Source organism: Staurois parvus, unplaced genomic scaffold, assembly GCF_062004578.1.
Source record: "Staurois parvus isolate SC_StPar_1 unplaced genomic scaffold, SC_StPar_1.0 ptg000299l, whole genome shotgun sequence".
Lineage (NCBI taxonomy): Eukaryota > Metazoa > Chordata > Amphibia > Anura > Ranidae > Staurois > Staurois parvus.
This window is the reverse complement of record NW_028318095.1, coordinates 23,704,467-23,731,589: the sequence shown is the minus strand read 5'-3', so window position 1 is coordinate 23,731,589 and position 27,123 is coordinate 23,704,467. Positions and strand designations below refer to the sequence as shown.

General features: G+C 40.8%; 1 protein-coding gene across 2 annotated transcripts in view; it reads left to right on the top strand.

The window, feature by feature from the left end:
- The window catches only part of NSRP1 (nuclear speckle splicing regulatory protein 1), a 111,399-nt gene that overhangs the window by 72,564 nt on the left and 11,712 nt on the right, over window positions 1–27,123 (top strand). For both annotated transcript variants that reach the window (XM_089683043.1, XM_089683044.1), the window contains exons 5-6: window positions 2,127–2,255; window positions 25,965–26,172. In XM_089683043.1, coding sequence (XP_089539169.1) covers window positions 2,127–2,255; window positions 25,965–26,172 — 337 coding nt within the window. The remainder of the gene's footprint in view (window positions 1–2,126; window positions 2,256–25,964; window positions 26,173–27,123) is intronic.

Here is a 27,123-nt window from a genome sequence, read left to right as displayed (position 1 = left end):
CTACAGATGCTAGATTGGCTTGAGATATGGAGAATTTGGAGGCCATGTCAACACCTCAAACTTGTGTTCCTCAAACCATTCTTGATCCATTTTTGCAGTGTGACTGGTCTCATTATCCTGCTGAAAGAGGCCACTACCATCAGGAAATACTGTTTCCATGAAGGGGTGTACTTGGTCAGCAACAGTGTTTAGGTAGGTGGTACGTGTCAAAGTAGCATTGACATGAATGGCAGTACCAAGATTTCCCAGCAGAGCATAATCCAAAGAATCACACTGCCTCCGTCAGCCTTCTTCCCATGTGCATCCTGGTGCCATCTCTTCAACAGGTAAGCAGAGTGCACATAAACCCAGCAATCCACATGCTGTAAAAGAAAACATAATTCATCAGACCAGCCCACCTTCTTCCATTGCTTCTTGGTCCAGTTCTCATGGTCACGTGCCCATGGTAGGTGCTTTTGGCTGTGGACACAGCTGGGGTCAGGATAGGTTTAGCCATTACGGTTTGGCCCTTGTCAAAGTCACTCATAGCCTTACGCTTGCCCATTTTTTCTGCTTTCAACACATCAACTTCAGAGAGAACATGATCTCTTACTGCCAAATATATCCTATCCACTTGTACCGCCATTGTACCATTGTAACAAGATAACCTTATACCTTTTACCTTTCAGTGGTCATAATGGTATGGCTGATCACTGTAAGGAGTTGCAGTGGCTGGTAATAACCGCTTCCCGACTGTCCTATAGCAGAACTACTGCTACAGGGCAGTGGGGCTGTGCTAAATCACGTGTGTATATATACGTGATTTTGCATTTTCGCCAAGGAACAGTGACAGGGGAGAGACCTTTGTGTAAACAACACAGGTCTCTCCTGCTAGCAATAACATGCTGATGTGTACTTCTCTGCAGAGCAGTGAAATGCACAGTAGCATGTTTCCCTAGTAAAACACATACAGCACACTGTTAACTCTTTGATCACCCCAGATGTTAACCCCTTTCTGCCCAGTGTCATTAGTACAGTGTCAGTGCTTTTTATTAGCACTGATCACTGTATTGGTGTCATTGGGATGTCAGTGGCAGTTAGTCCGTTCCCCCCTCCAGTGGCAGAATGCCCACCGCAGTCCTGTTATAAGTCGCTGTTTGCTACCATTACTAGTACAAAAAAAAAGAATTCCAGTATATACTGCCATTTGTAGACGTTATAACTTTCACGTAAACCAATTAATTTACTTGTATTGGGATTTTTTTTAACAAAAACATGTAGCAGAATACATTTTGGCCTAAATTTATGACGAAATTAGATTTTTAAAACATTTTTTTACTGGATATGTTTTATAGCAAAAAGTCAAAAATATTGTTTTGGTTTTTTTTTTTTTTTCAAAATTCTCGTCGTTACAGAAAAATAAAGCAAACGCAGAGGCGATCAAATACCACTGAAAGAAAGCTCTATTTGTGGGAAAAAAAGGATATAAATTTCTTTATCACAAGATCAGGAAGAGGGGTAAATCCTCTGAAGGGCAAGTGGTTAAAGAGAAGGTTAGCTCAAATGGCTGACAACTAGGTAGATATTAGAATGTAAAGGGGGAGTGGGGCATTTATTTATTTTTATATGAAGCCTGTACTAGTAGGAACTGCCCTGGACTGTTCTCCCTATGGCAATTTAACTGGAATTCAATATTCTGAATTTCATATTTTTGTTTGACTGTAATTTTGGATGAATGCCTTATTCAGCGTTATTTCTACTGTGACTGACTAATATCCACTAATAATGATACCTAGAAGTCATGTATGTTGCCTAATAGAGGCTGAAGATTATCAGAGGTTGAACATTTTGTTGGTATTTAATGCATATATATTATCTGTATTGTACAGGAGCTCATTAAGTGATCACATAAAGTTCTCTGTTAATTCATGTGAAATGTTGTAAATGTATCTCTTGTTTAACCAGTAGATTACTTTTCTGTATAACATGCCAGTAAATATCCTTTCTATAGCTGACAGGCGTGATACCCCACCTGGCCTTTTACAATGAGAGTGGCCTGGTAGAGTTTGCCTTAATCACCCTGAGGTCATTGTAATAAAATGTGGTAAATTAAAGAAATGTTCTTATTTATATATATCTCTTCCAAGACCAAGCTGGGGATGCAGAGAGCCCTGGAGGAGGATCCATCTGTGTACGAGTATGATAGTATATATGATGACATGCAGAAGAAAAAAGAGGAAGATACAGCAAAACTGATTTCTGGGCAAGATAGACAGGTATTGTATACAGTTGTCCAGCATACGTCTATAAAGTGCCCAACTGTAGAGTTCTTTCCAAAGCTATGTAAAAATAATTATTTCGAATGCAATTATTATGGGTCAGTTCACACTGGAAATATTTTCCTAATGGCTGTCATTTAAAAGGAACCTGTCAGGATAGAGGCATGGGAATAACTATTGCTTACTTGTTAAAGACAGCCATTAGGGTTGATCTTCTTATGCTTCCTTCACTGCTTGGCAAGTATTCGACCTAGAAAGTATATTTGGTGCTGGGACCCCTGGAATGTGCATGCTTAACCACTTCCCGCCCGGCCTATAGCCAGATGGCTGCCGGGCGAGCAGCTCATCCCTCCGGATGGACGCCATATGGCGTCCTTTCAGGCCTGCACAGTTTGCCTCCCTGCAGAGCCGCGCAGCGGGGCGATCTGTCACCGGCCGCGTACCTCGGACACGGCCGATGACAGATCTGTGTACCGTCCCTGTTGCCAGTACCATGTGACCTGCTGTGACCAATCACAGCAGGTCACATGACAGTTGTATACAATGAATGGTTTCCTTTCATTCCATCCATTGTATACTAGTGTGGCTAGCTGTGAATGGTCACAGGGATCATATGCACAAGCTGGGCCAATCACAGCCCAGCTGTGTCATGTGATTAGCTGTGGCCAAATCACCGTTAAACACAAAAAAAAAACCCTGAATGAATCGATTTAATTCAGGTAAATGCTTGCTTATAGCAAAGTAATTCCTTGCTATAAGCAAGTTGTGTAAAAAAAAAAAATACTGATCACTTCCCCAAGTAGTACAATGTTACTATGGTAACATTATACTACTTTGGTCATAGTGAAATATAAAAAAAAAAATCTTAAAAAAAGAGAAAAAAATGTAATGAATAATACAAACAAATGTAAAAATTTTTTTTAAAAATTTATCAATTTGTTTTTTCGTACTGTCACCAGTCAGTGTCCCTGATCACCGCCATGCCAGTTATATGTTGACACTGTACTGCACTGGTGACAGTATGTAAAAAAAAAAAAATAGTGAAAATCATTTTCTTTATTTTTTTATTTCCGAAAAATTATGACAAAAAAATTACAACTTCAAAAAACTCGACATGCCTGTTATGAAATACGTTCTACTGCTTTTTGCAAAAAGGGTAATTTTGGGGGATATCTGTACTGTTCTGACATTCTTGGACCTCAAGAAATTAGATTGTCCGTCAGTACTTCAGGATTGATCAATATTCAGATATATGCCATAGTTTGTGAACTCTATAACTTTCCTACAGACTAAATAATACATCCTAATTTGGGTTATTTTCACCAAAGACATGTAGTAGAATACATTTTGACCTAAATTTGTGAAGTGCAATTAATTATTTGCAAACGTTTATAACAGAAACAAAGATAAAGTGTTTTTTTTTTAATTTTGGTCTGTTTTTGTTAATTTAGCAAAAAATAAAAACCCCAGTGGTGATTAAATACCACCAAAAGAAAGCTCTAGTTGTGTGAAGAAAATGATAAAATTTAGTTTGGGTACATTGTTGTATGACCGTGCAATTGTCATTCAAAGTGTGAGAGCGCTGAAACCTGAAAATTGGCCTGGGCAGGAAGGGGGTAAAAGTGCCCAGTATTGAAGTGGTTAAGGGCAATAACTCACTAGTCCTGTGTCAACAGGTTTTTGTTCATGTCAGGATTGCTTCTCTTCCCGTTTGAGTAAATAGGAACATAAAAGCAGGTTGATGCAGCGTAGGAGGAGATCAACTGTATGTAATTAATGGATAAAAAATGGATCTACTGACAGAATCAATGGGTAATAAAACTATTTCAGGAAGGACTGCTGTGTTATTGATAGCAGATGACTACATCATACATGTCATTTTTTATTTGCCTATAGTTTCACATTTAAGCTAAAGATGGTAATCTTGAAACATGCACCTTTTGGAAACAACTCAGCAATGGCAGCTCCCATGTTTTCATAAGATAATGTACTACATGTGGTGCAAAACACCTAATAGTCCTTGTTTTTCTCAGCATTTTGCTGTTTTATAATACATTTGGGTCCTTGTTTTATCGGGAAACAGTCACCTCTTATGCTTACCATGTTCCCATCATGCATTATTCCCTTTAAGGTTTTACTACCCTTTATAAGATGGAGTGGTGTGTAAAGTGTACCCAGTTTCAAAAAAGTTGGGATTCTGTGTAAAATCTACATAAAAACAGAATGCAATGATTTGCCAATCTAATAAACCCATATTTTATTTACAGTAGAAACTATACTAAAAGAAAAAAGTCATTTTGAAATTGATGGTAGCAACACATCTCAAAAAAGTTAGGAAAGGGCAACATAAAGCTGGCAACGTCAGTGACACTAAGAGCTCGAAGAACATTTTAATGAACTAATGAAGTTAATCGGCAACAGGTCAATAACATGATTAGTTATAAAAAAGGGCATCTTAGAGAGTCAGTGTCTCAGAAGTAGGGCAAAGGTTCACCAGTCTGTAAAAAGTCTGTGAAGAGTGCGCATGCGCGGCTGACGGCACGGGACATGTCTCCCTGAAGCTCCTCCGTGCCGCTGGGAAGACAGCCTCACCGCCGCACGATCTGGGCCCGCACTGCCCTACAATCGACACCGATCACCTCTATAACCCCCTAGCCACCTGTTATAATGGTGAGGGGGGCACATAACACCAGGCGGTGCCGCCGCACAAACCCATAAAGGAGGCCCTAGCTCGGGCCTCCTCCAAGATGGCCGCCGCATCGGGGAACTACAATGCCCAGCCAGCATCTTCCAGGCTTGCAGCCTTACCGCCAGAGCAGCCGAGTCATCCTTGCTCTTTGGAGGGTGAGTCTGATGATGAAACTGAGACCCCCATGCCTGTCATGACGCCTGACCTTGCTGCCCCTGACATCCTGGCTCGCTTTGAAAAAATGCTGCACAAGGCCCTGAAACAGACCTCTGACCTCATTACTGACAAGCTGTCCAGGGAAATCCGCGAGCTGGGGCAACGCACTGCAGACCTGGAACAGAGGGTGGAGGACATTGACGCATCACTCCAAACGCAGGGGGACGAGCTTGACCTGCTGCGGGACAAAAACATTACACTTCAGGTGTGTTTAGAGGACTTTGAGAACCCGGCTGATTCCTGAGCAGAGAAAGGAGGCAGAAACAACTCCTCCTTGAACAAGCGTACGACCAATCCCATAGTGCCTTTCAAACATCCCCCACCCCTGCTAACAAAGAAGCCCTTGAGCACTCTCGACTAGCCCTGGATCTCTTCCTTACAGACCAAGCCGAGCTCTCCATTCGCAGGTCTCGACACAAATTTTACACTAAAGCCAATAAACCTGGCACTTTTCTTGCTCTCTCTCTCCGTAAACTAGACCAAACCATTAAGCCCATATGGTTACAGACCTCATCTGCAAATTTCACCAGCAACCCGGAACAGATCCTGCGAACTTTCCACAAGCACCTCTCGCGTCTCTATTCTGCCTCCACACCCTTTGACTCTTCCCAGTTCGAAGCCCTTTTCGCTTCCCTTCCTTTTCCAAAATTGGCCAAAAATCATCTTGCAGCACTGGAACGACCCGTCACTACAGTCAAAACCTTAAATGCTATTAATTCCTTGAAGCCCCGCACCGCCCAGGACCTGGCGGCTTTTCTGCCAAGTACTATAAAAAGTTTTCCCCCATTCTCACACCTGTTATGACAAATGCGTTTAATGTCATACTCTCGGGTCATACCTTTAGCCCAGATACAGTGCAAGCCAACATCTCTATGATTCCTAAGCCGAACTCGGATGACACACAATGGTCTAATACAGACCAATTTCCCTCCTTAACGTAGATGCTAAACTGTTAACCAAAATCCTATCTACTCGTCTCAATACATGCATTGGATCCCTGATCCACAATGATCAGGTTGGATTCATACCAGGCAAGCAGGAGACAACGTCTCCCTATTAGCACATTTAGCCATATCCCGCAATATTCCCACATGCTTTTTGTCCTTGGACATACGGAAGGCGTTTGACACAGTCTCATGGCCATACTTACACTACATTCTGAGCCGATGGGGCTTTGGCCCACATTTCTTAACCTGGATCTTTTCTCTCTACCAGGGCCCTTCGGCCAGAATCAAATACCTAGGACATCGATCCACTCATTTCCAAATTCTGTGTGGCACCAGGCAAGGTTGTCCCCTATCCCCCTTGCTTTTCGCACTAGCTATAGAACCTGGCACTATTGATTAGAACCCACCCAGATATCCGTGGACTTGAGATAGGAGGCACCTCACATAAACTGTGCTTATTTGCAGATGACGTCCTACTTTTCCTCACCTCTCCCTTAACTTCTATACCTACCGTACTTCGCCTACTTGATAGGTTTGGTGCGCTCTCTGGCCTTCAAGTTAATCCCTAGAAATCATTGGCGCTTAATATCTCACTCCCACCTAATGAACTTACCCACCTAAAACTGATCTTGTCGTTCTCATGGTCGCAAGACTCCGTTCCCTTTTGGGTATAAAACTCACCCCGCATATCTCAGGTCTTTATACCGCTATCTACATCCCTATGCTGGCTCATCTAACGGCACTTATGACTAAATGGTCCTCCCTTCCTCTAGTTTGGCTAGGCAGGATAGCGGTCGTGAAGATGTCGATCCTTCCCAAAATCCTCTATCTCTTCAGAGTTCTCCCTATCCCAGTACCCGCCCACTACCTTCGTGTTTTGCAGCGCCGCATTTCATCCTACATTTGGGGCAAAGTCCAGCCCCGTGTCCCCGCTCTACTCTAAACCAATCTAAACTCTATGGCGGTCTGGGCCTCCCTGAGATCAGCAAATACTACTAAGCGGCACATATGGCACAACTGCCGAAGTATCACGCTACCTACGAAATCCCGCAGTGGGTCATTCTCGAATCCATCGAGTGCGACCCCTTTTCTACAGCAAACCTTCTTTGGCTGAGACGCATTGACCGCCGCACAATTGAGAATCCCATCACCTCACATTTTTTGTCCCTTTGGGATACACTGAAGTCTCGTTACCTCCTACAATCACCCCATAATCCCCTCCTTTCCTACCTTCATAATCCAGCCTTCCCCCCAGCCTGGTCCGCACCACATGTCTTTACTCGATGGGCTACGGCTGGTCTCACCCAGATCCGACACTTCGTGCTCAGAAATAAATTTAAATCTTTTAGCTCACTATGTGAGTCCCATAACCTCCCCACCTCTGAGTTATTCAGATATCTGCAGTTGAAACATTTCTTTGCTCCGTACACAATGGCTGCCAATCCAGTTTCCACTTTGTCTCCTTTTGAGCGAGCATGTCTGAGACCCTCATAGACGAGGCCTCATATCCTATTTATATTCCCTTTTTACAGCCTCAACCGTATCTCCATTACCCTCGTATACGAAAAAATGGGAAGCGGATTTAGGCCGACAAATTGACCCATCAGATTGGGACCTCATTTGGTCCAATACCAAAGAGTCGTCGCACAATATTGTGGCCCTGGAGACCAATTACAAAGTCCTGACCCGCTGGTACCTTGTCCCAACTAGAATTGCGAAATTTACCCCAGATTACCTCCCAGTTTGTTTCAGAGGCTGCGCAGACCTGGGAACATTTTTTCATATTTGGTGGGCTTGCCCAATCGTCCAAGCTTTTTGGGTGGAGGCTTTTAGAATACTATCCGCACTCAGTGCCATAACCCTCCAAGTCCACTAGTCGCGCTTCTCAACCACCGGACATCACGAAGGCAGACTTTAAACTCATTCTACAAGTCACCACTGCGGCCAAGCAGGTTATTGCTAAGTCATGGAAATCTCCCTCACTGAGTATGCTTGCAGTTATGATTAGGGTCACTCAGGTGATGATCCACGCAAAAATAGAAGCCACTATCTTAGATTCCATCCCCAAGTTTAAAAAGATTTGGAATCCCTGGGTAGAGCATTTCCTCCCATCCAATTTTGACGACTCCCTTCTGAACCCGTAATATATGCCTTCTGCTCTACTGGAACCATCCCTTGCTGATATTGCGGTTATCTGGCTATTTTCCTTCTCCCCTTTCCTTGGAGCCGTACTCCCTACTCCATCCTTCCTCCCCTCCCCCCCCCCCTCCCCTTCTTGTTAGGCCTTAATCGATAGTTGATGTTCACTCATGTTAGTGCTGCCTGACCCTGTATTAATGGGAACTCTTATCGTTCATCTACTGTACACCTCCAATGTCCCATCTGGTTACTTATAACTTGTCTTGTTTTAGATTTAATCAATAAAATATTTGAAGAAGAAAAGTCTGTGAAATTTCAGAATAATGTTCCTCAATGTAAAATTGAAAAGACTTTAAATATATCATCATCTACAGTACATAATATCATGACACTGCATTAAAAACAGGATGATTCTGTGATGGACATCACTTCGTGGGCTAAGGAATACTTCCAAAAATCACTGTCTGTGAGCACAGTTTGCCATGCCATCCAAAAATGCAGGTTAAAGCTCTATCATGCAAAAAAGAAGCCATGTCTGAACATGATCCAAAAACGCTGCTATCTTCTCTGGGCTGAAGCTCATTTAAAATGGTCTGTGGCAAAGTGGAAAATTGTTTTGTGGTCAGATGAATCAAAATTTGTCATTCTCTTTAGAAACCATGGGTGCCATATTCTTCAGACTAAAGAGGAGAGGGACCTTCTGGCTTGTTATAGGCGCTCAGTTCAAAAGCCTGCACCTCTGTTGGTATGAGGATGCATTAGTGCATATTGAATGGGCAGCTTGCACATCTGGAAGGGCACCACCAGTGATGGGATTAGAGCACCATATGCTCAAACAAGAATGGGACAGCATTCCTCTCCCAAAACTCCGGCAGGTGGTCTACTTCTATACATGTTGTTAAAAGAAGAGGGGATTCTACACCATGGTAGACATGGGCCTGTCCCAGTGTTTTTGTCTGTGGGTTGTATTTTGCCTGCTATTTGTTGGCATGTCACAATTTTTTTTGAGACTTGTTGCTGCCATCGATTTAAATTATCCTATTTTTTTAATTAAAATTATATATTTTCTAAGTTTAAACATGTTTTCTATTGTGAATAAAATATGGATTTATGAGAATTTGCAAATCATTGCATACTGATTTTTTTGTAGATTTTATACAGCGACCAAACTTTTTTGGAGTTGGGGTTGTAGTTTAAATGATTAATCTCGATGCCTAAAGTCCACTGGGTTAAAAATATAGTGGTGAGTATATTTGGGTTACTCTTTTCATGGGCTCTCTGTGCAGAGGTCTCAAATTTACTATAGTATTCTAACATTTCAGTTGTAGCTTGTCATGAAAGAAACATGGAGGCTGGCAATTCTGACCTGTCATTGTGAAAATGCTAGTTGCCTGGCAATTGTATTGACCCTTTTGCTTTATTGCTTAGACTCAGACTCTGAACAAACCTTCAGATAAGGACTTCTGACTTTTCTTGGACTTTTTGATCTGCATATTTGTTCAGGTCAATGACTATTAATGAGAATAGTCAGGTCCACGCAAGGGTTGAGGCAGGCGAGAGAGTAGTCCAGTCAATCCAGATTGGCAACTGGCAGGTAAGCTTTCAGCTCTCAGGTAGCTGGTGATAAGTTACATCAACCATTTCAAATACTGTGAAACACAAAGAATGCCCATGGGAAAGAGCTGTACTCAAAAACAGCAAATCACAACATTCTTAAAAAGTCAGATTTGTATTGTTGGTGGATATCCTACTAAATATTACTATTTCCTGAAGAAGTGAATGTTGCTTCACGAGACACATTATTCCATTACATGATTAAAATCATATAAAAATTACATGAAACATATAAAAAAAATGATGAGTAGTTGTATGATAAGATACTGGCTATTTCTATATGCATATACCTTAACACTTAATGTGTTTCGTGAAGCAAGATTCACTTCTTCAGGAAATATTAATATTTAGTAGGATATCCACAAACAATACAACATAAGTGAGAATATAAAACCCTTCTCCAGCATACAACAATGAAGTGCAATGGAAAAGCACCATGGGAGGAATCTTGTCGTGGAGCTGCAGAAAGGGCAGGAGACCACCAAACATGAGCCACATAATAGGGGTCACCAACCAAGGTATCAAACATATAATAGGTAGCTATAAGCTGTCTTAAAGTCCTAAAAACAGGCTAACCAAACAGACCACCAAACATTGGTGGTGAGAGAGAAGAGAGGGGGGCGCTAGACTAAGTGCAGCATTAATCGTAGCAAGTAATTGCAAGATAAACAATTGGCAACTCACTAGAAGTATGACCAATATGAGCATGTCCATTCCGGGCCGCTCCATAACTTGGGAGGGATTTTGGTTCTAGCCTGAGTCCCCCGCCTACAACATCCTCCGCAAATGAGGCTATTGGTTCTCTGCTTCAAGGAGACACCCTGCTGAGTTCCTAGAAAAAGGCTGTTATGCTTGGAGCAGAGAGTTGATTTGAAGAAATCTCCCTTTTATCATCGGAACCAACTCGGGAGACGGTACCCTTTGCTCTAAAACTTGATCTGCTTAAACCAAGGCTGACGGCAAGTATCTACCTCTCTAAACTTCTTTCTGTTATCTCTTTGCTGTGTTATTGCTCTCTGTATTTATATATATATATATATATATATATATATATATATATATATATATATATATATATATATATATATATTGGCTACAGCTTTTCTGTAAATATTTTTATTGCACCCTTTTGACCTTTTTTAGTGATAAATCCTATTATCTTAAAGCTCTTTAATGCAAACTAAGAATCCCTGTCTCTTAAGAGCGCTACTGTGTGTTTTAAAACCTCTATATATCTCTGCCTGCGGTGACAGTGGTATACAGACGATTATTCAAACATCATAGTGTTATTGCTAATATTGGTGAGTTTCCTCCTACTCTGTACAAAAAGGAGGTGGTGGCAGTGTGAAGGGTTAATTGCGTAATTAACCTTACTCAGTAACAATCGCTCTCAGGCTGCGGCACATAGGTTGTGGTCCATTAGCTGGAAAATCTTTGTGCAGGGTGCGGCTGAGCGCGGTATTGTTACGCATGTGACAGCGCGGTTTTAGATTGGCTTGTCCTTCGGTCACGAGTTGGTGAGAAGGGCTTGGGGGTCTGATGCTGCGTCCATCACAGTATTGCTCCAAGTTTAGTTTGTGTTTGGTTAGGCCATTAGACTTGGAGGCGTGGATCTGCAACTTCCTGCACATTTCCTGCTAGAACCTAGAGGTAAATTGGACTCTAGCTCACATGTAATCTGGAACACCATGAATTCTTACCACCTCCTTATGGCAGATGTTGGCCATCTTTGTGAGCCTGTCCATCATCACAACGATGGAACTGTAGTCTTCTAGAGGCAAGAGTTCTGCAGTGAAATCCATGATAAGCATTCTTTAAGGATAAGTTGGGATGGGCAAAAATCTAAGAAGATCGTAAAGTTTGACCCTACAGTTCCTGGCCTGAGTGCAAGTGGTACAGGAAGAAATGAATATCCTATAGTCCTTGACAAGGTCAGAACTCATGCGTCTTGGCGAGACCAAACTGCCCAGCAAGTGGAGCATTGTGGCAGGCACTAGAGACAGCAACCCGGAGACCTTCTAGGACCTAAAACTTGCCCTCATGCAAAAGCAATCCTTTGGGACTGTTGAGGGCACAGTTCAGAAGTAGCTAAGTAGTTTAGATTTTTACTTGATTTGGAATAACAGACTGTGCTAGACCAAGAGGAAATTCTTGTCTGGGAGGATAGTGTCTAGTGCAGGGGTGGGCAAACTTTTTGACTTGAGGGCTGCAATGGGTTCATATATTGGACCCGGGGGCTGGACCAAGAGTAGATGAATGATGTGTATGTGTCATCCATAGTAAGTATAGTAATATACCCCCATAGTAAGCATAGTAATTAATCCCCCATATAGTAATTCATCCCCCATATAGTAATTCATCCCCCATATAGTAATTCATCCCCCATGTAGTAATTCATCCCGCATAGTAATTCATCCCGCATAGTAATTCATCCCCCATAGTAATTCATCCCCCATAGTAATTCATCCCCCATATAGTAATTCATCCCCCATATAGTAATTCATCCCCCATATAGTAATTCATCCCCCCTATAGTAATTCATCCCCCCTATAGTAATTCATCCCCCCTATAGTAATTCATCCCCCCTATAGTAATTCATCCCCCCTATAGTAATTCATCCCCCCTATAGTAATTCATCCCCCCTATAGTAATTCATCCCCCCTATAGTAATTCATCCCCCCTATAGTAATTCATCCCCCCTATAGTAATTTATCCCCCCTATAGTAATTCATTCCCCATATTAATTCATCCCTCATATAGTATTTCATCCCCCACAGTACTATTCCCCCCCAAGTAGTAAGCCAAGTCCCCCCTGTGTCAATTCACTTACCTTTGCTCCGCGCGTTCCTCTCGCCGTGTTCCCGCGCCGTTCCGGTCTTCAGGGCGGACTGTGAGAGGAGCCTAGCTCCCCTCCCCTCACGTTCGTCACGCTGCCCCGCCTACACACATCCTGACAGCCACATCCGCGGGCCAGAATTAAAGGTCCGCCGGGCCGTATACGGCCCGCAGGCCGTAGTTTGCCCATTGCTGGTCTAGTGAAATGGAAACTGGTAATATACACTCACCAGCCACTTTACTAGGTACACCTGTTCAATTGATTGGTAACACAAATTGCTTATCAGCCAATCACAAGGCAGCATCTCAATGCATTTTGGCATTTAAATGTGGTGAAGATGACTTGCTGAAGTTCAAACCGAGCATCAGAATGAGGAAGAGAGGAGATTTAAGTGACTTTGAATGACAAGTAGATAAAAAACACTGGCCTAGTGTATTATCCTCAAAATATATTTTTATTTTTAGAAAAGTGGTAAGTATTATATTAAAAATATAGCAAATCTCACAAGCTCACCGTATAGAAACAGCACAGTCCAATCCACAATTAGTCATCTCACATGACGGCAATAGGACCTCCAACAGCTATCACGTTTTGAGGACTAGCCTCTTCTTCAGAGCTATTCTGAACTCCGAGGAAGAGACTAGTCCTCGAAACGCATTAGCCTATTGGAGGTGCTGTTGCCCTGTCATGTGTCGTCAAGATTCGTCAATTGGACTGTGTAGTTTCTATACAATGAGCTTGTCATATTTGCTGTTTTGTGAGTATAATACTTACCACTTTTATAAAAATAAAAGTATGTTTTAAGGATAATGCACTAGGCTAGCCCCGCTTTTCTTAAAGATACGAAACAGGTACTGCTAAATCTGAAAGAAATAACATTGCATACCCCTAAATATCTAGTTACTGCTGATGTGGCTGCTCTATATACAGTTGCAAGAAAAAGTATGTGAACCCCTTGGGATTACGTGGAGTTTTGCATGAATTGGGCATAAAATGTGCTCTGAACGTCATCTAAGTCACAACAATAGAAGAACACAGTCTGCTGAACATAATACTACACAAACATTAGATGTTGCCATGGTTTAATTGCACATAACATGTAAACATTCACAGTGCAGGGAGGAAAAAGTATGTGAGGCCCTAGCTTAATGACTTCTCCCAGAGCTAATTGGAGCCAAGAGTGAGCCAACCTTGACTCCAATCAGTGTGATGATATTGGATGTGTTGCTGACAGCTGTCCTGCCCTTAAAAAACACACACCTGTTTTGGGTTTACTGGTTTCAAGAAGCACTGTCTGATGTGAACCATGCCTCGCAGAAAAGAGCTCTCAGAAGACCCATGATCAAGAATTGTTGACTTGCATGAAGCTGGAAAGGGTTACAAAAGTATCTCCAAAAACCTTGATGTTCATGTATCCACGGTAAGACAGACTGTCTACAAATGGAGAAAGTTTAGCACTGTTGCTACTCTCCCTAGGCGTGGTCGTCCTGTAAAAATGACTGCAAGAGCACAGCGCAGAATGCTGCATGAGGTAAAGAAGGATCCCAGAGTGTCAGCTAAAGACCTACAGAAATCTCTGGCACATGCTAACATTTTTCTTGACACATCTACAATAAGGAAAACATTAAACAAGAATGGAGTACATGGGAGGACACCACAGAGAAAGCCATTGCTGTCCAAAAAGAATATTGCAGCACGTTTGAAGTTTGCAAAAGAGCACCTGGATGTTCCACAGCACTACTGGCAAAATATACTGTGGACAGATGAAAGCAAGATTGAGTTGTTTGGGAAGAACACACAACACTATGTGTGGAGAAAAAAAGGCACAGCACACCAACATCAAAACCTCATCCCCACTGTAAAACATGGCGGAGGGAGCATCATGGTTTGGGGCTGCTTTGCTGCCTCAGGGCCTGGACGGATTGTTATTGATGGGAAAATAAATTCCAGGGTTTATCAAGACATTTTGCAGGAAAATGTAAGACCATCTGTCCGCCAACTGAAGCTGATGGGTGATGCAACAGGACAATGACCCAAAGCATACAAGTAATTCAACAAAACAATGGCTGCAACAACACCGAATACTCCTTTTGGAGTGGCCCAGTCAGAGTCCTGACCTCAACCCGATTGAAATGCTGTGGCATGACCTTAAGAGAGCGATTCACACCAGACATCCCAAGAATATTGCTACACTGAAACAGTTTTGTGAAGAGGAGTGGTCCAAAATTACTCCAATCGTTGTGCAGGTCTGATCTGCAACTACAGGAAACGTTTGGTTGAGGTTATTGCTGCCAAAGGAGGGTCAACCAGTTAAGTCCAAAGGTTCACATACTTTTCCTCCCTGCACTGTGAATGTTTACATGTTATGTGCAATTAAACCATGGCAACATCTAATGTTTGTGTAGTATTATGTTCAGCAGACTGTGTTCTTCTATTGTTGTGACTTAGATGACGTTCAGAGCACATTTTATGTCCAATTCATGCAAAACTCCACGTAATTCCAAGGGGTTCACATACTTTTTCTTGCAACTGTAGCAATATTAAGAATGAGGATGGGATTGCAGCTGCTGCTTTCTATCTGAACACAGACACTGATATTACAACAGCTCATAAAGAATTTATTTTGGAATTGCTTAGTTTTTCAATGAGCCATAACTATTTTTGGTTTGGGGATAAATATTTACAGACAACAGGCATTGCAATGGGTGCCAAGTTTGCCCCCAGCCTGGCTAATCTCTTCATGTCAAGATGGGAAGAGGACTTAATCTATGCTAGATTTGGATTTTTAGAGGCGTTACATAGATGATATTTTACTAGTTTGGCAGGGTGATGAATTCTCATTGATTAATTTTTTTACCACACTTAATTTTAATAATTTGAATATTAAGCTCACCTATCAGTTTGATTATAATGAAATACATTTTTTAGATCTCACTCTTTTTAATCAAGGCACTGGGATTTTTACTAAAACCTTTTTTACAGACAAGAATAGTTATATACCCATGGATAGCTGCCACCATCCTAGCTGGTTAAGCGACATTCCGAGAGGTCAATTGCTTCGATTACGCAGAAATTGTATCATAAAGGAGGACTTTTATACAAGCTAATGTCCTTAAAAACAGATTTTTAGAGAAGGGTATGCTCCAGCGAAACTTGATAAAGAAATTGAAACAATAGGGGATTTGAATAGGGATTAAAGTTTTGCCCCTAAAACTACTTCAAATGCTGGAAAATTCTGCCCCTTTATCATGAATTAATCCATACAATATAAAGAGGTAGCTATAATTATTAAGAAAAACTGGAATATTTTGAAGAATGATCCAGTCTTGGGTAATACTCTATCAGACTACCCTGAGATATTATCGCAAGGCACCTTCATTAAGGCACACCCTGGCACCTAATGTGGTTAATCCTCCCAAGGAAGTTACTTTTGGTATTGGCCTTAAAGGCTTTTATCCATGTAATAGGTGCATGTTATGCCTACATTATGGGATCTATAAGAAACCCACACACTCTTTTCACTCAAGTGTGACACATAGAAAGTATGACGTAAAATCAATTATAACGTGCAATAGTACGCATGTTGTTTATTTATTAGAATGCTCTTGTACTGAACAATATATAGGGAGAACTATGAGAAGACTAAGAGACAGATTAAGAGAACAGCTGTACAATATCAAAAGAGGATTCAAAGAGCATTCCCTTTCAAAACACTTCCGTGACCACCACAACAGGGACCCGTCCTGTCCCAAGTTTATGGGGATAGAGATTTTAAAAAAACATTGGAGGGGTACACATAAACACAGGACTGTTTCCATGATGGAACCGAAATGGATCTTTGAGTTACAGTCAGTTACACCACAGGGTCTGAATGTCGACCTCGACATAAATTGTTTTATTGATACAAGCTAGATATGGGTAGGATTACAGTAGTTAATATAGAGGGACTACATGAATTTAGTATTATTTTACTAGCCCTTATATTGGTTCTATCTTATATCCGTTTTTATATATAGACATTTAGGGGCTTTTTTAGCGTTCTATTTGGATGCCTCTTTTTATGGCTTTCTGTGATGTTGAGTCTTTTTTCGTTTCATTTAGCCTTAGTTTTAGATATCCCAGTGCATTCTGATTTTATTTATTTTATAGTATTTTATTTACCTATACATCTTTTCAATTTACTATTTTACATTATATATAATATATATATATATATATATATACATACATACACAGTCCGGTCCATACATATTGGGACATCGACACAATTCTAACATTTTTGGCTCTATACACCACCACAATGGATTTGAAATGAAACGAACACGATGTGCTTTAACTGCAGACTGTCAGCTTTAATTTGAGGGTATTTACATCCAAATCAGGTGAACGGTGTAGGAATTACAACAGTTTGCATATGTGCCTTGTTAAGGGACCAAAAGTAATGAGACAATTGGCTTCTCAGCTGTCCCATGGCCAGGTGTGTGTTATTCCCTTATTATCCCAATTACAATGAGCAGATAAAAGGTCCAGAGTTCATTTCTAATGTGCTATTTGCATTTGGAATCTGTTTCTGTCAACTCTCAAGATGGGATCCAAAGAGCTGTCACTATCAGTGAAGCAAGCCATCATTAGGCTGAAAAAAACAAAACAAACCCATCAGAGAGATAGCAAAAACATTAGGCGTGGCCAAAACAACTGTTTGGAACATTCTTAAAAAGAAGGAACGCACCGGTGAGCTCAGCAACACCAAAAGACCCGGAAGACCATGGAAAACAACAGTGGTGGATGACCGAAGAATTCTTTCCCTGGTGAAGAAAACACCCTTCACAACAGTTGGCCAGATCAAGAACACTCTCCAGGAGGTAGGTGTATGTGTGTCAAAGTCAACAATCAAGAGAAGACCTCACCAGAGTGAATACAGACGGTTGACCACAAGATGTAAACCATTGGTGAGCCTCAAAAACAGGAAGGCCAGATTAGAGTTTGCCAAACGACATCTAAAAAAGCCTTCACAGTTCTGGAACAACATCCTATGGACAGATGAGACCCAAGATCAACTTGTACCAGAGTGATGGGAAGAGAAGAGTATGGAGAAGGAAAGGAACTGCTCATGATCCTAAGTATACCACCTCATCAGTGAAGCATGGTGGTGGTAGTGTCATGGCTTGGGCATGTATGGCTGCCAATGGAACTGGTTCTCTTGTATTTATTGATGATGTGACTGCTGACAAAAGCAGCAGGAGGAATTCTGAAGTGTTTCGGGCAATATTATCTGCTCATATTCAGCCAAATGCTTCAGAACTCATTGGACGCCGCTTCACAGTGCAGATGGACAATGACCCAAAGCAGACTGCAAAAGCAACCAAAGAGTTTTTTAAGGGAAAGAAGTGGAATGTTATGCAATGGCCAAGTCAATCACCAGACCTGAATCCGATTGAGCATGCATTTCACTTTCTGAAGACAAAACTGAAGGGAAAATGCCCCAAGAACAAGCAGGAACTGAAGACAGTTGCAGTAGAGGCCTGACAGAGCATCACCAGGGATGAAAACTCAGCGTCTGGTGATGTCTATGTGTTCCAGACTTCAGGCTGTAATTGACTGCAAAGGATTTGCAACAAAGTATTAAAAAGTGATGAGTTTGATTTATGATGATCATTCTGTCCCATTACTTTTGGTTCCTCAACAAGCAAGCAGAAACTGTTGTGAAGGGTGTTTTCTTCGGTCACCCACCACAGTTGTTTTCCGTGGTCTTCCGGGTCTTTTAGTGTTGCTGAGCTTACCGGCGCGTTCCTTCTTTTTAAGAATGTTCCAAACAGTTGTTTTGGCCACGCCTAATGTTTTTGCTATTTCTCTGATGGGTTTGTTTTGTTTTTTCAGCCTAATGATGGCTTGCTTCACTGATAGTGACAGCTCTTTGGATCTCATCTTGAGAGTTGACAGCAACAGATTCCAAATGCAAATAGCACACTTGAAATGAACTCTGGACCTTTTATCTGCTCATTGTAATTGGGATAATGAGGGAATAACACACACCTGGCCATGGAACAGCTGAGAAGCCAATTGTCTCATTACTTTTGGTCCCTTAACAAGGCACATATGCAAACTGTTGTAATTCCTACACCGTTCACCTGATTTGGATGTAAATACCCTCAAATTAAAGCTGACAGTCTGCAGTTAAAGCACATCTTGTTCGTTTCATTTCAAATCCATTGTGGTGGTGTATAGAGCCACAAATGTTAGAATTGTGTCGATGTCCCAATATTTATGGACCTGACTGTGTGTGTATATATGTGTGTGTATATATATATATATATATATATATATATATTTTATCTACACCTCTGAAGTTTATTTTGAAGAATGATCTATAAAGCTAATTTTCTTTTTGAGATCTATTTTTATTTATGATCTTAGGGAGCTTAATATTTAATTATTCAATATTATCTATATTTTATTGTATTAAGTATGTTTATTTAGGGACTGATTCCCTTTAAGGTGATTATATTTGTAATGTTTTTACCTACTTGAACTATTTTTATGTGACACACATCTGGTTTACCTTTGTTTTTATTGTTATTGCTTTATATTGTTGTTATATATATTTTTTGTTTAATAAGTATTATTGAGGGGTATGACGCTAATCCTATGTAGTTTCACATTAATATGATTTTACATATGGATCTTTACATTGTTTCACCATTGTGGCAGTATGCATTGTGGTCCTCAGTAAAATGGATGTTTATCCATTTCTATATTCAGCCTTTTTGGGCTTTGAGAAAATGGAGGAGCAAGTTTTCATACCTCCTACTCCTAGTATCATTTGCCATTATTATAAGAATTTGCCAGATTATAGGTAGCTGGCCTATATTGAGTCCTTGTGCTGGTTATGCCTGCAGGAGAATTTTACCGCTTTCTGTTATATTTGTTTAGGATTTGCGCTCTCCCCTCCTATTCCTTGCTGTTTGCAATTACGGCTTCCTTAAAATGGCCGCCCCGACACGTACCGTGCATGCGCGGGAATTAATATGGGGTCATGCCGCGATTCATATATCTACAATGGAAGGCTTCTTGAAAATGACCACCTCGATACGTACCGCACATACGTGGGAACCAATATGGCGTCATGCCGCGGTTCTGCGCATGCGTGGGGATATATATAAATACGAGTCCCTGGCTTAGGCATGGTCCCTTTGAAAACGTGCAAGTGCACGAAATGCATTAGAGAGGAGCCAAGCCAGTGACGTCACAACGCATGAGCCACGAGGGAGGCCAGTGGCCATCTTTGATACTGTTTTCCACATCCCTGTACACCTATACAACATTCCTGTATACCAGATGTGAGTGCTTCTGTCAGAATACTTGTTTACCATTGATTAATAAACTTACTGCACTATATCAGCACTTTAATTTATTTTGAGCTAATAAGGTGGATTTCTAAAGTGCTTTTATTGGGTACACACACGCTTGGAGTGGAGTTTTCCTGGAATCCAGGGAGTAGCAGTGGATGATCAGCTGATGTGCAGACGTATGCCAGATGATCCCCGTGGTTACCCTAGGATGATGATGATGACCAGGAGTAGTCTGAGTTACTCAAAGGCGCTTTTTATTGTGCTATCTGGTTAGTGCAATATATTCTCATTACCACACTCACTTGAAGCACGGATTTTCGCCCACCTGTATATTGGACATTTGTTATCAGCTACGCACCACTTTCGTCATACTTAGACGTAATCAACACATTCACTATGGCAGCCACAGCGCATTTATTTACTTATGTTGATTTTGGTGGGACTCTGCACGTTTTGGCTGCTTAATACTCCAGTTTTTGCCATTTTGCCTATGCACGTTTATGTACGTTTACGTAGACGCATCTATATTTTTTGCTTTTATTCATATTCTATCTTTTACTGTTTTATTTGTTTAGAGCGCTGCATTTTTATTTTATGTCTATGAGGGTTGGAGGTTATACCTTTATATGCCAGCTGCTTTTTGTTTTTTTCTAGTGCTCGTCTACCTTCTTTTACCTACTAGGCTAGTGCGCCCTCTGTTTTGCTTTATGGTTGCTGAGACATTCAGATGGTAGGGTCAGAATTTGGCGTAAACAACATGAAAACATGGATCCATCCTGCTTTGTATCAACTGTTCAGGCTGATGCTAGTGGTGTAATGGTGTGGGGGATATTTTCTTGGCACTAGCAAGGTGTACCTAATAAAGTGGCCAATGAGTGTACACCACAAAGAATCAGACGTCATGTTCTTGGAGCCGGGTCAATAAGTCAAGTAGAAGTTGAATCTAGAAAAGAGGAGCCCATGTAGCTTGGTGTGGCCTAAGTCACTTAGCAGTTCTTAGGCAATTCAGGTTTTTATGATCGGTTATGGTAAGAATGGAATGGTCTGTCACTTCCAGTAGGTAGCACCACACTTCTAAGGCCCCTTTGGTTGCCTGCAACTCTCTTAAAGTCGACAAGGTAAAAAAAAAGCTGTAGGACATGATCATTGAGATAGAATTGCTCCCACCATGGATTTGAAAGTGTCAACTTCCAGGATAAAAGGCAAGACCGGGTCGGGTCAGGTGATGTGAGATAGGTGCCAAGGTGAATAGCATTTTCATCCTATGAAGGAAGGCCAAGAAGAGGGGACATACGAGCTGGTATGTTGGGATAATAGAGTGACCGGGGTTTGCTCATTTTTCTGCACCGCTGACAGGACAGAATCCTCTTTTATATCAGTAGGAGCTCGCCACTCCAGTACTAGTGAAACACTTTTCAGGTTTAAGATACAGCCAGTGAGTACAGAAGTGGCCTAACACCTTTCATATTTCCGATGCTCTTCCAGTGAGGTAGGTAAATCAAAATGTCATCTTAGTACATGATCAAAAATACATAAAAGTGTCACTCAGAAAATGTCACTAACAAAAAGGTTCGAAAGTGGCCAGGGCATTAAAGAGTCCAAAGGTTATCGTGAGATATTTAAAGTGACCAAACCTGTTAGGAAGGCCTCTTCCATTCATCCCCCTGACAAACGCTTTGCATTGAACTTGGTGATGTAAGGCTTGGATGCAGCTTCTTGGCAATGGAAACTCATTCCATGAAACTCTCTACGCACTGTTGTTGTGCTAATCTGAAGGCCACACAAAGTTTTGAGGTATGAACTCTGCAGACAGTTGGTGACTTCTGCGCAGCATATGCTGACCCCACTCTGCCATTTTTCATGGGGTGGTTGTTGTTCCCAGTTGCTTTCACTTTTTTATAATACCACTAACAGTTGACAGTGGAATATTTAGTAGCAAGGAAATTTCACGGATGGACTTGCACAGGTGGCAATCTATCCCGGTACCACGCTTGAATTCACTGAGCTTCCGAGATCGAAACATTCTTTCACAAATGTTTGTAGAAGCAGTCTGAATGCCTAGGTGCTTGATTTTATACACCTGTGGCCATGGAGGTGATTGGAACACCTGGATCTAATGATTTGGAGGGGTGTTCCAATGCTTTTGGCAATATACTGCATTTTGACAAGATGCCCTGGTCATTACAAAACTTTGCTATTTGCATGAAAACCTGATTAGTCCACCATGTAAAATCTCTCAGGTAAAACTCAGCATGAAAGCTGAAATGTTGAGCTGAGTGTAGGAAGTTATAGAACTATGCGCAGATTTGAATTAAGTTACTGTGTTCAGTCCGTCCCAAAGGCTTAGGGAACAATTACAGAACTGAAACAAGCATGCTATAACTGCCAGACAAATGTTCAAATTCCTTTTGTATACTTGCTCTGGGTCAGAGATTGAGAAACCATTGAAGCGAAATCATCAGCCTGATTGCCAGGGAACCGACATTCTCAAGGTAGAGGGCAGCAATGACAGTACCATAGTTTTCTTTTGAGTAATTTTAAAGAGACCCTGTCACCAGACCATTAATTTTAACAATTGTATCTTTAGATTATATGTACATATATTATCTTTTATGCATGTTATTTACTTGAAAGCTCCTCCCCTTTGTAGACATTCAAAAGCCCTGAGACTGTTACTGGGCACTGGCATCCTGGATGTGATGTCAGCAGCCCCAGCAGATTCAGAGCTGTCACTCAAGTGGGAGGAACTTATGATGTGCAAGGAGGTGTCTTCGTTAGAGAAAAGACTGTACGTGAAGAGGTCAAATTTACAATTGAATAAACAGCCATTTTGGGAAAGGAATTAAGTATTAAAATACTTTATTTTCTGTGTTTTTACCTTCAATATTTTAAGCTGGTGTCAGGGTTTTTTTTAATTCATGAGGCTTATTTTTATCACAAAGTTGGCTTTAGAAACGGATAACCAGTTAAATATACAGAAATTGGAGTGAATAGAACACATAAGGACACTGAATTCAATGTACATCAGCGGCTCTTTTTGCCAAATAAATGGATTCTTGTACTTCTCTAGTTGTGGACATTGGGCTTGCTACACTCACCCAAAAAATGTAATTGAAGTACAAGGGGCATGTGTAATATGCCCAGTCCAAAATGACAGCTGGGAGATGATTAAGCCTCCTTACGTAGTGTTTATAAACACTCTTCAGTTGCCATATAGAGTGGTAAAAAGTAAAATTGTTATTTTGCATTTACTATTACTGTTCCATTCATCTGAAGAGCAAGGGCGTGAGCTTCTATTTTTCTTTAATAAAATTATTTCTATTTAACTTTAAAAACCTTAGTTTACCCTAATCTGCTGTTAAACTTTTGTTTTGGTAATTGTTTGCATTAAAGGGAAAACTGAACAAAAAACATTTATTTCATTGGTAAATCATTTTGTAATTATAGGATGAAATGTATACATTTAGGCCCCATGCATAGGGATGGTGAGGGGCTAAAAATATGCCTAGCATAAATTTCCCTGCATTTTCAGGTGCCTCATACAGCAGGCCATTGAAGTGAATGTCTGAACGTGGTTGTGTTCCTCTCTGCATTGGCGTTTACCACATGTATGATATATTTCCTGAACACAAAACTTTGGAAATCTTATACTAGGCATATTTTCAGCGTCCTGTCTGTGCACATGAGACCTTAAAATAACACTGATCAAAGTAGAAAAGTTCCTTTTTTTTTAGTTTTTTTTTTTTTGTCTGCGGATTGCATAAAGAATAACATAATTTCTTTATTATCTTAACCACTTGCCGTCCGGCCACTGTTTGTCTTGAAAAAGTATTCATACTGTTTGAAATTTTCCACATTTTGTCATGTTCTAACCAAAAACGTACATGTTTTTTGTTGGAATTTTATGTGATAGGCCAACACCAAGTGGCACTTAATTGTGAAGTGGAAGGAAAATGATAAATGGTTTTCAAATTTTTTTACAAATATCTGAAAAGTGTAGCGTGGATTTGTATTCAGCCCCCCGGAGTCAATACTTTGCAGAACCGCCTTTCACTGCAATTACAGCTGCAGGTCTTTTTGGGTAATAATAATAATAATTCCATTGTAGCTCTGGCTGTATGTTTGCGGTTGTTCTCCTGCTGGAATGTGAACCTCCTCCCCAGTCTCAAGTCTTTTGCAGACTAACAGGTTTTAACAGGTTTAAACATTCTTTGGGGATGTCTCTACCAACTTTGCACATCTAGAGAGTGCAATGTTTGTCCATTTTTCTTTGCACAATAGCTCAAGCTCTGTCAGATTGGATGGAGGGCATCTGTGAACAGCAATTTTCAAGTCTTGCTACAGATTCTCAATTGGATTTAGGTTTGGGCTTTGACTGGGCCATTCTAACACATGAATATGCTTTGATCTAAACAATTCCATTATAGCTCTGGCTGTATGTTTAGGGTTGTTGTCCTGCTTTAAGGTGAACCTCCGCCCCTGTCTCAAGTCTTTTGCAGACTCTAACAGGTTTTATTCTAAGATTGCCCTGTATTTGGTTCCATCCATCTTCCCATCAACTCCGACGAGCTTCCCTGTCCTTGCTGAAGAAAAGCATCCCCACAACATGATGCTGCCAACACCATGTTTCACAATGGCAATGGTGTGTTCAGGGTGATATGCAGTGTTAGTTTTCCGCCACACCTAGCCCTTTGCTTTTAGACCAAAAAGTTCCATTTTGGTCTCATCTAAACAGAGCACTTTCTTCCACATGTTTTCTGTGTCCCCCACATGGCTTCTCGCAAACTGCAAATGGGACTTCTTATGGCTTTCTTTCAACAATTGTTTTCTTCTTGCCACTCTTCCATAAAAGCCAGATTTGTGGAGTGCACGACTAATAGTTGTCATGTGTACAGATTCTCCCACCTGAGCTGTGGATCTCTGCAGCTCCTCCAGAGTTACCATGGGCCTCTTAGCTGCTTCTCTGATTAATGCTCTCCTTGCCTGGCCTGTCAGTTTAGGTGGACAGCCATGTCTTGGTAGGTTTGCAGTTGTGCCATACTCTTTCCATTTTCGAATGATGGATTGAACAGTGCTCCGTGAGATGTTCAAAGCTTGGGATATTTTTTTTATAACCTTACCCTGCTTTAAACTTCTCCACACTTTATTCCTGACCTGTCTAGTGTGTTCCTTGGCCTTCAGGATGCTGTTTGTTCACTAATGTTCTCTAACAAACCTCTGAGGGCTTCACAGAACAGCTGTATTTATACTGAGATTAAATTACACACAGGTGGACTCTATTTACTAATTAAGTGACTTCTGAAGGCCATTGGTTCCACTAGATTTTAGTTAGGGGTATCAGAGTAAAGGGGCTTAATACAAAGGCACGCCACACTTTTCAGATATTTATTTGTGAAAAATTTTGAAAACCATTTATCATTGTTCACCTTCCAGCAGGACAACGACCGCAAACATATAGCCAGAGCTACAATGGAATTATTATTATTACCCAAAAAGACCTGCAGCTGTAATTGCAGCGAAAGGCGGTTCTACAAAGTATTGACTCAGGGGGGCTTAATACAAATGCACACCACACTTTTCAGATATTTATTTGTAAAAAATTTGAAAAACATTTATCATTTTCCTTCCACTTCACAATTAAGTGCCACTTTTGTTGGTCTATGACATAAAATCCTAATAAAATACATTTACATTTTTGGTTGTAACATGGCAAAATGTGAAAAATTTCAAGGGGTATGAATACTTTTTCAAGGCACTATAATAAAAAAGGTATTGCAGAATAAACAGACCCATAGCAGAAACGTAAAAAATGTTCTGGTCCATAGAGAGTGTACAGGTGTGAGATCTGAAGTGGTTAAAGATGAGCAACTTTAAATATTTCTTTACAGTTTGCTTTTATATTTTCTTTCCTCTTAGCCAAAGTATATCCAAAATATCTTAAAAGCTGTTGAAGTGAGGAAGAAGGAACAGGAAAAGCGGATGGAGAAAAAGATTCAGAAAGAACGCGAGATGGAAGGAGACGAATTTAAAGATAAGGAGGCTTTTGTGACGACTGCCTACAAGAAAAAGCTGCAAGAGAAGGCTGAAGAAGAAGAACGGGAGAGAAAGGAAGCTGAATTAGAAGGTAATACTTGTTACACCCTTTTATTATTTGATTATTTTTAGATTTCAAGTAAGAAAAAAACATCTGTTTCAAAGAGGGCAAAGCTCTTAAATCTTAGTACAGTTGTGTATAAAAAAATTGCCAACATGATATGCCTATTTAGCTAAAGGTTTCTTGCATTATAGTGTCATGACATGGAAGTTTTCAGTGTTGCACATTAGTCTTTAGGAATGTTATAATTCAATATTGTTCCTAAAGTGGAGTTCTGGGCAATCTTATGCTAAATGCTACCCTCCTGCCTCCATATAATAGATATAATGCTTGTTAGGTCTAAGAAACTCAACAGAGTGCATTACTAATTTCATCATTGGATAATCAGTCCTCTGAAACCACTCCTTCTCTGCAGTTGTGTGGCTGCCCCCTTACTAGCATCATCACATACAATGTAGTATCCGCAGTATTGCATTGTGTTTGATGACATGAAGAGCTTTCCCACATTCCAGGAAAGGAGAAGACGCCAGTTCTGGCTGACTGAGGTGTAAGGTGAGTATTCTTCTCCCTTACAAACCACTAGCAAAACCTGTCTTCATATTTTGTATATGAAGGGGTGGGGTGGGGGAGGGGAGGGTGCTTCCCAAAAGACATTTAAATCTAGTCATCTATTTTCATCTTTATTCTATATCAGGCATATGTTTAAAAACTATATTGGAACACATTTACAGCCAGGTCCATAAATATTGGGACATCGACACAATTCTAACATTTTTGGCTCTATACACCACCATAATGGATTTGAAATGAAACGAACATGTGCTTTAACTGCAGACTGTCAGATTTAATTTGAGGGTATTTACATCCAAATCAGGTGAACGGTGTAGGAATTACAACAGTTTGCATATGTGCCTCCCACTTGTTAAGGGACCAAAAGTAATGGGACAATTGGCTTCTCAGCTGTCCCATGGCCAGGTGTGT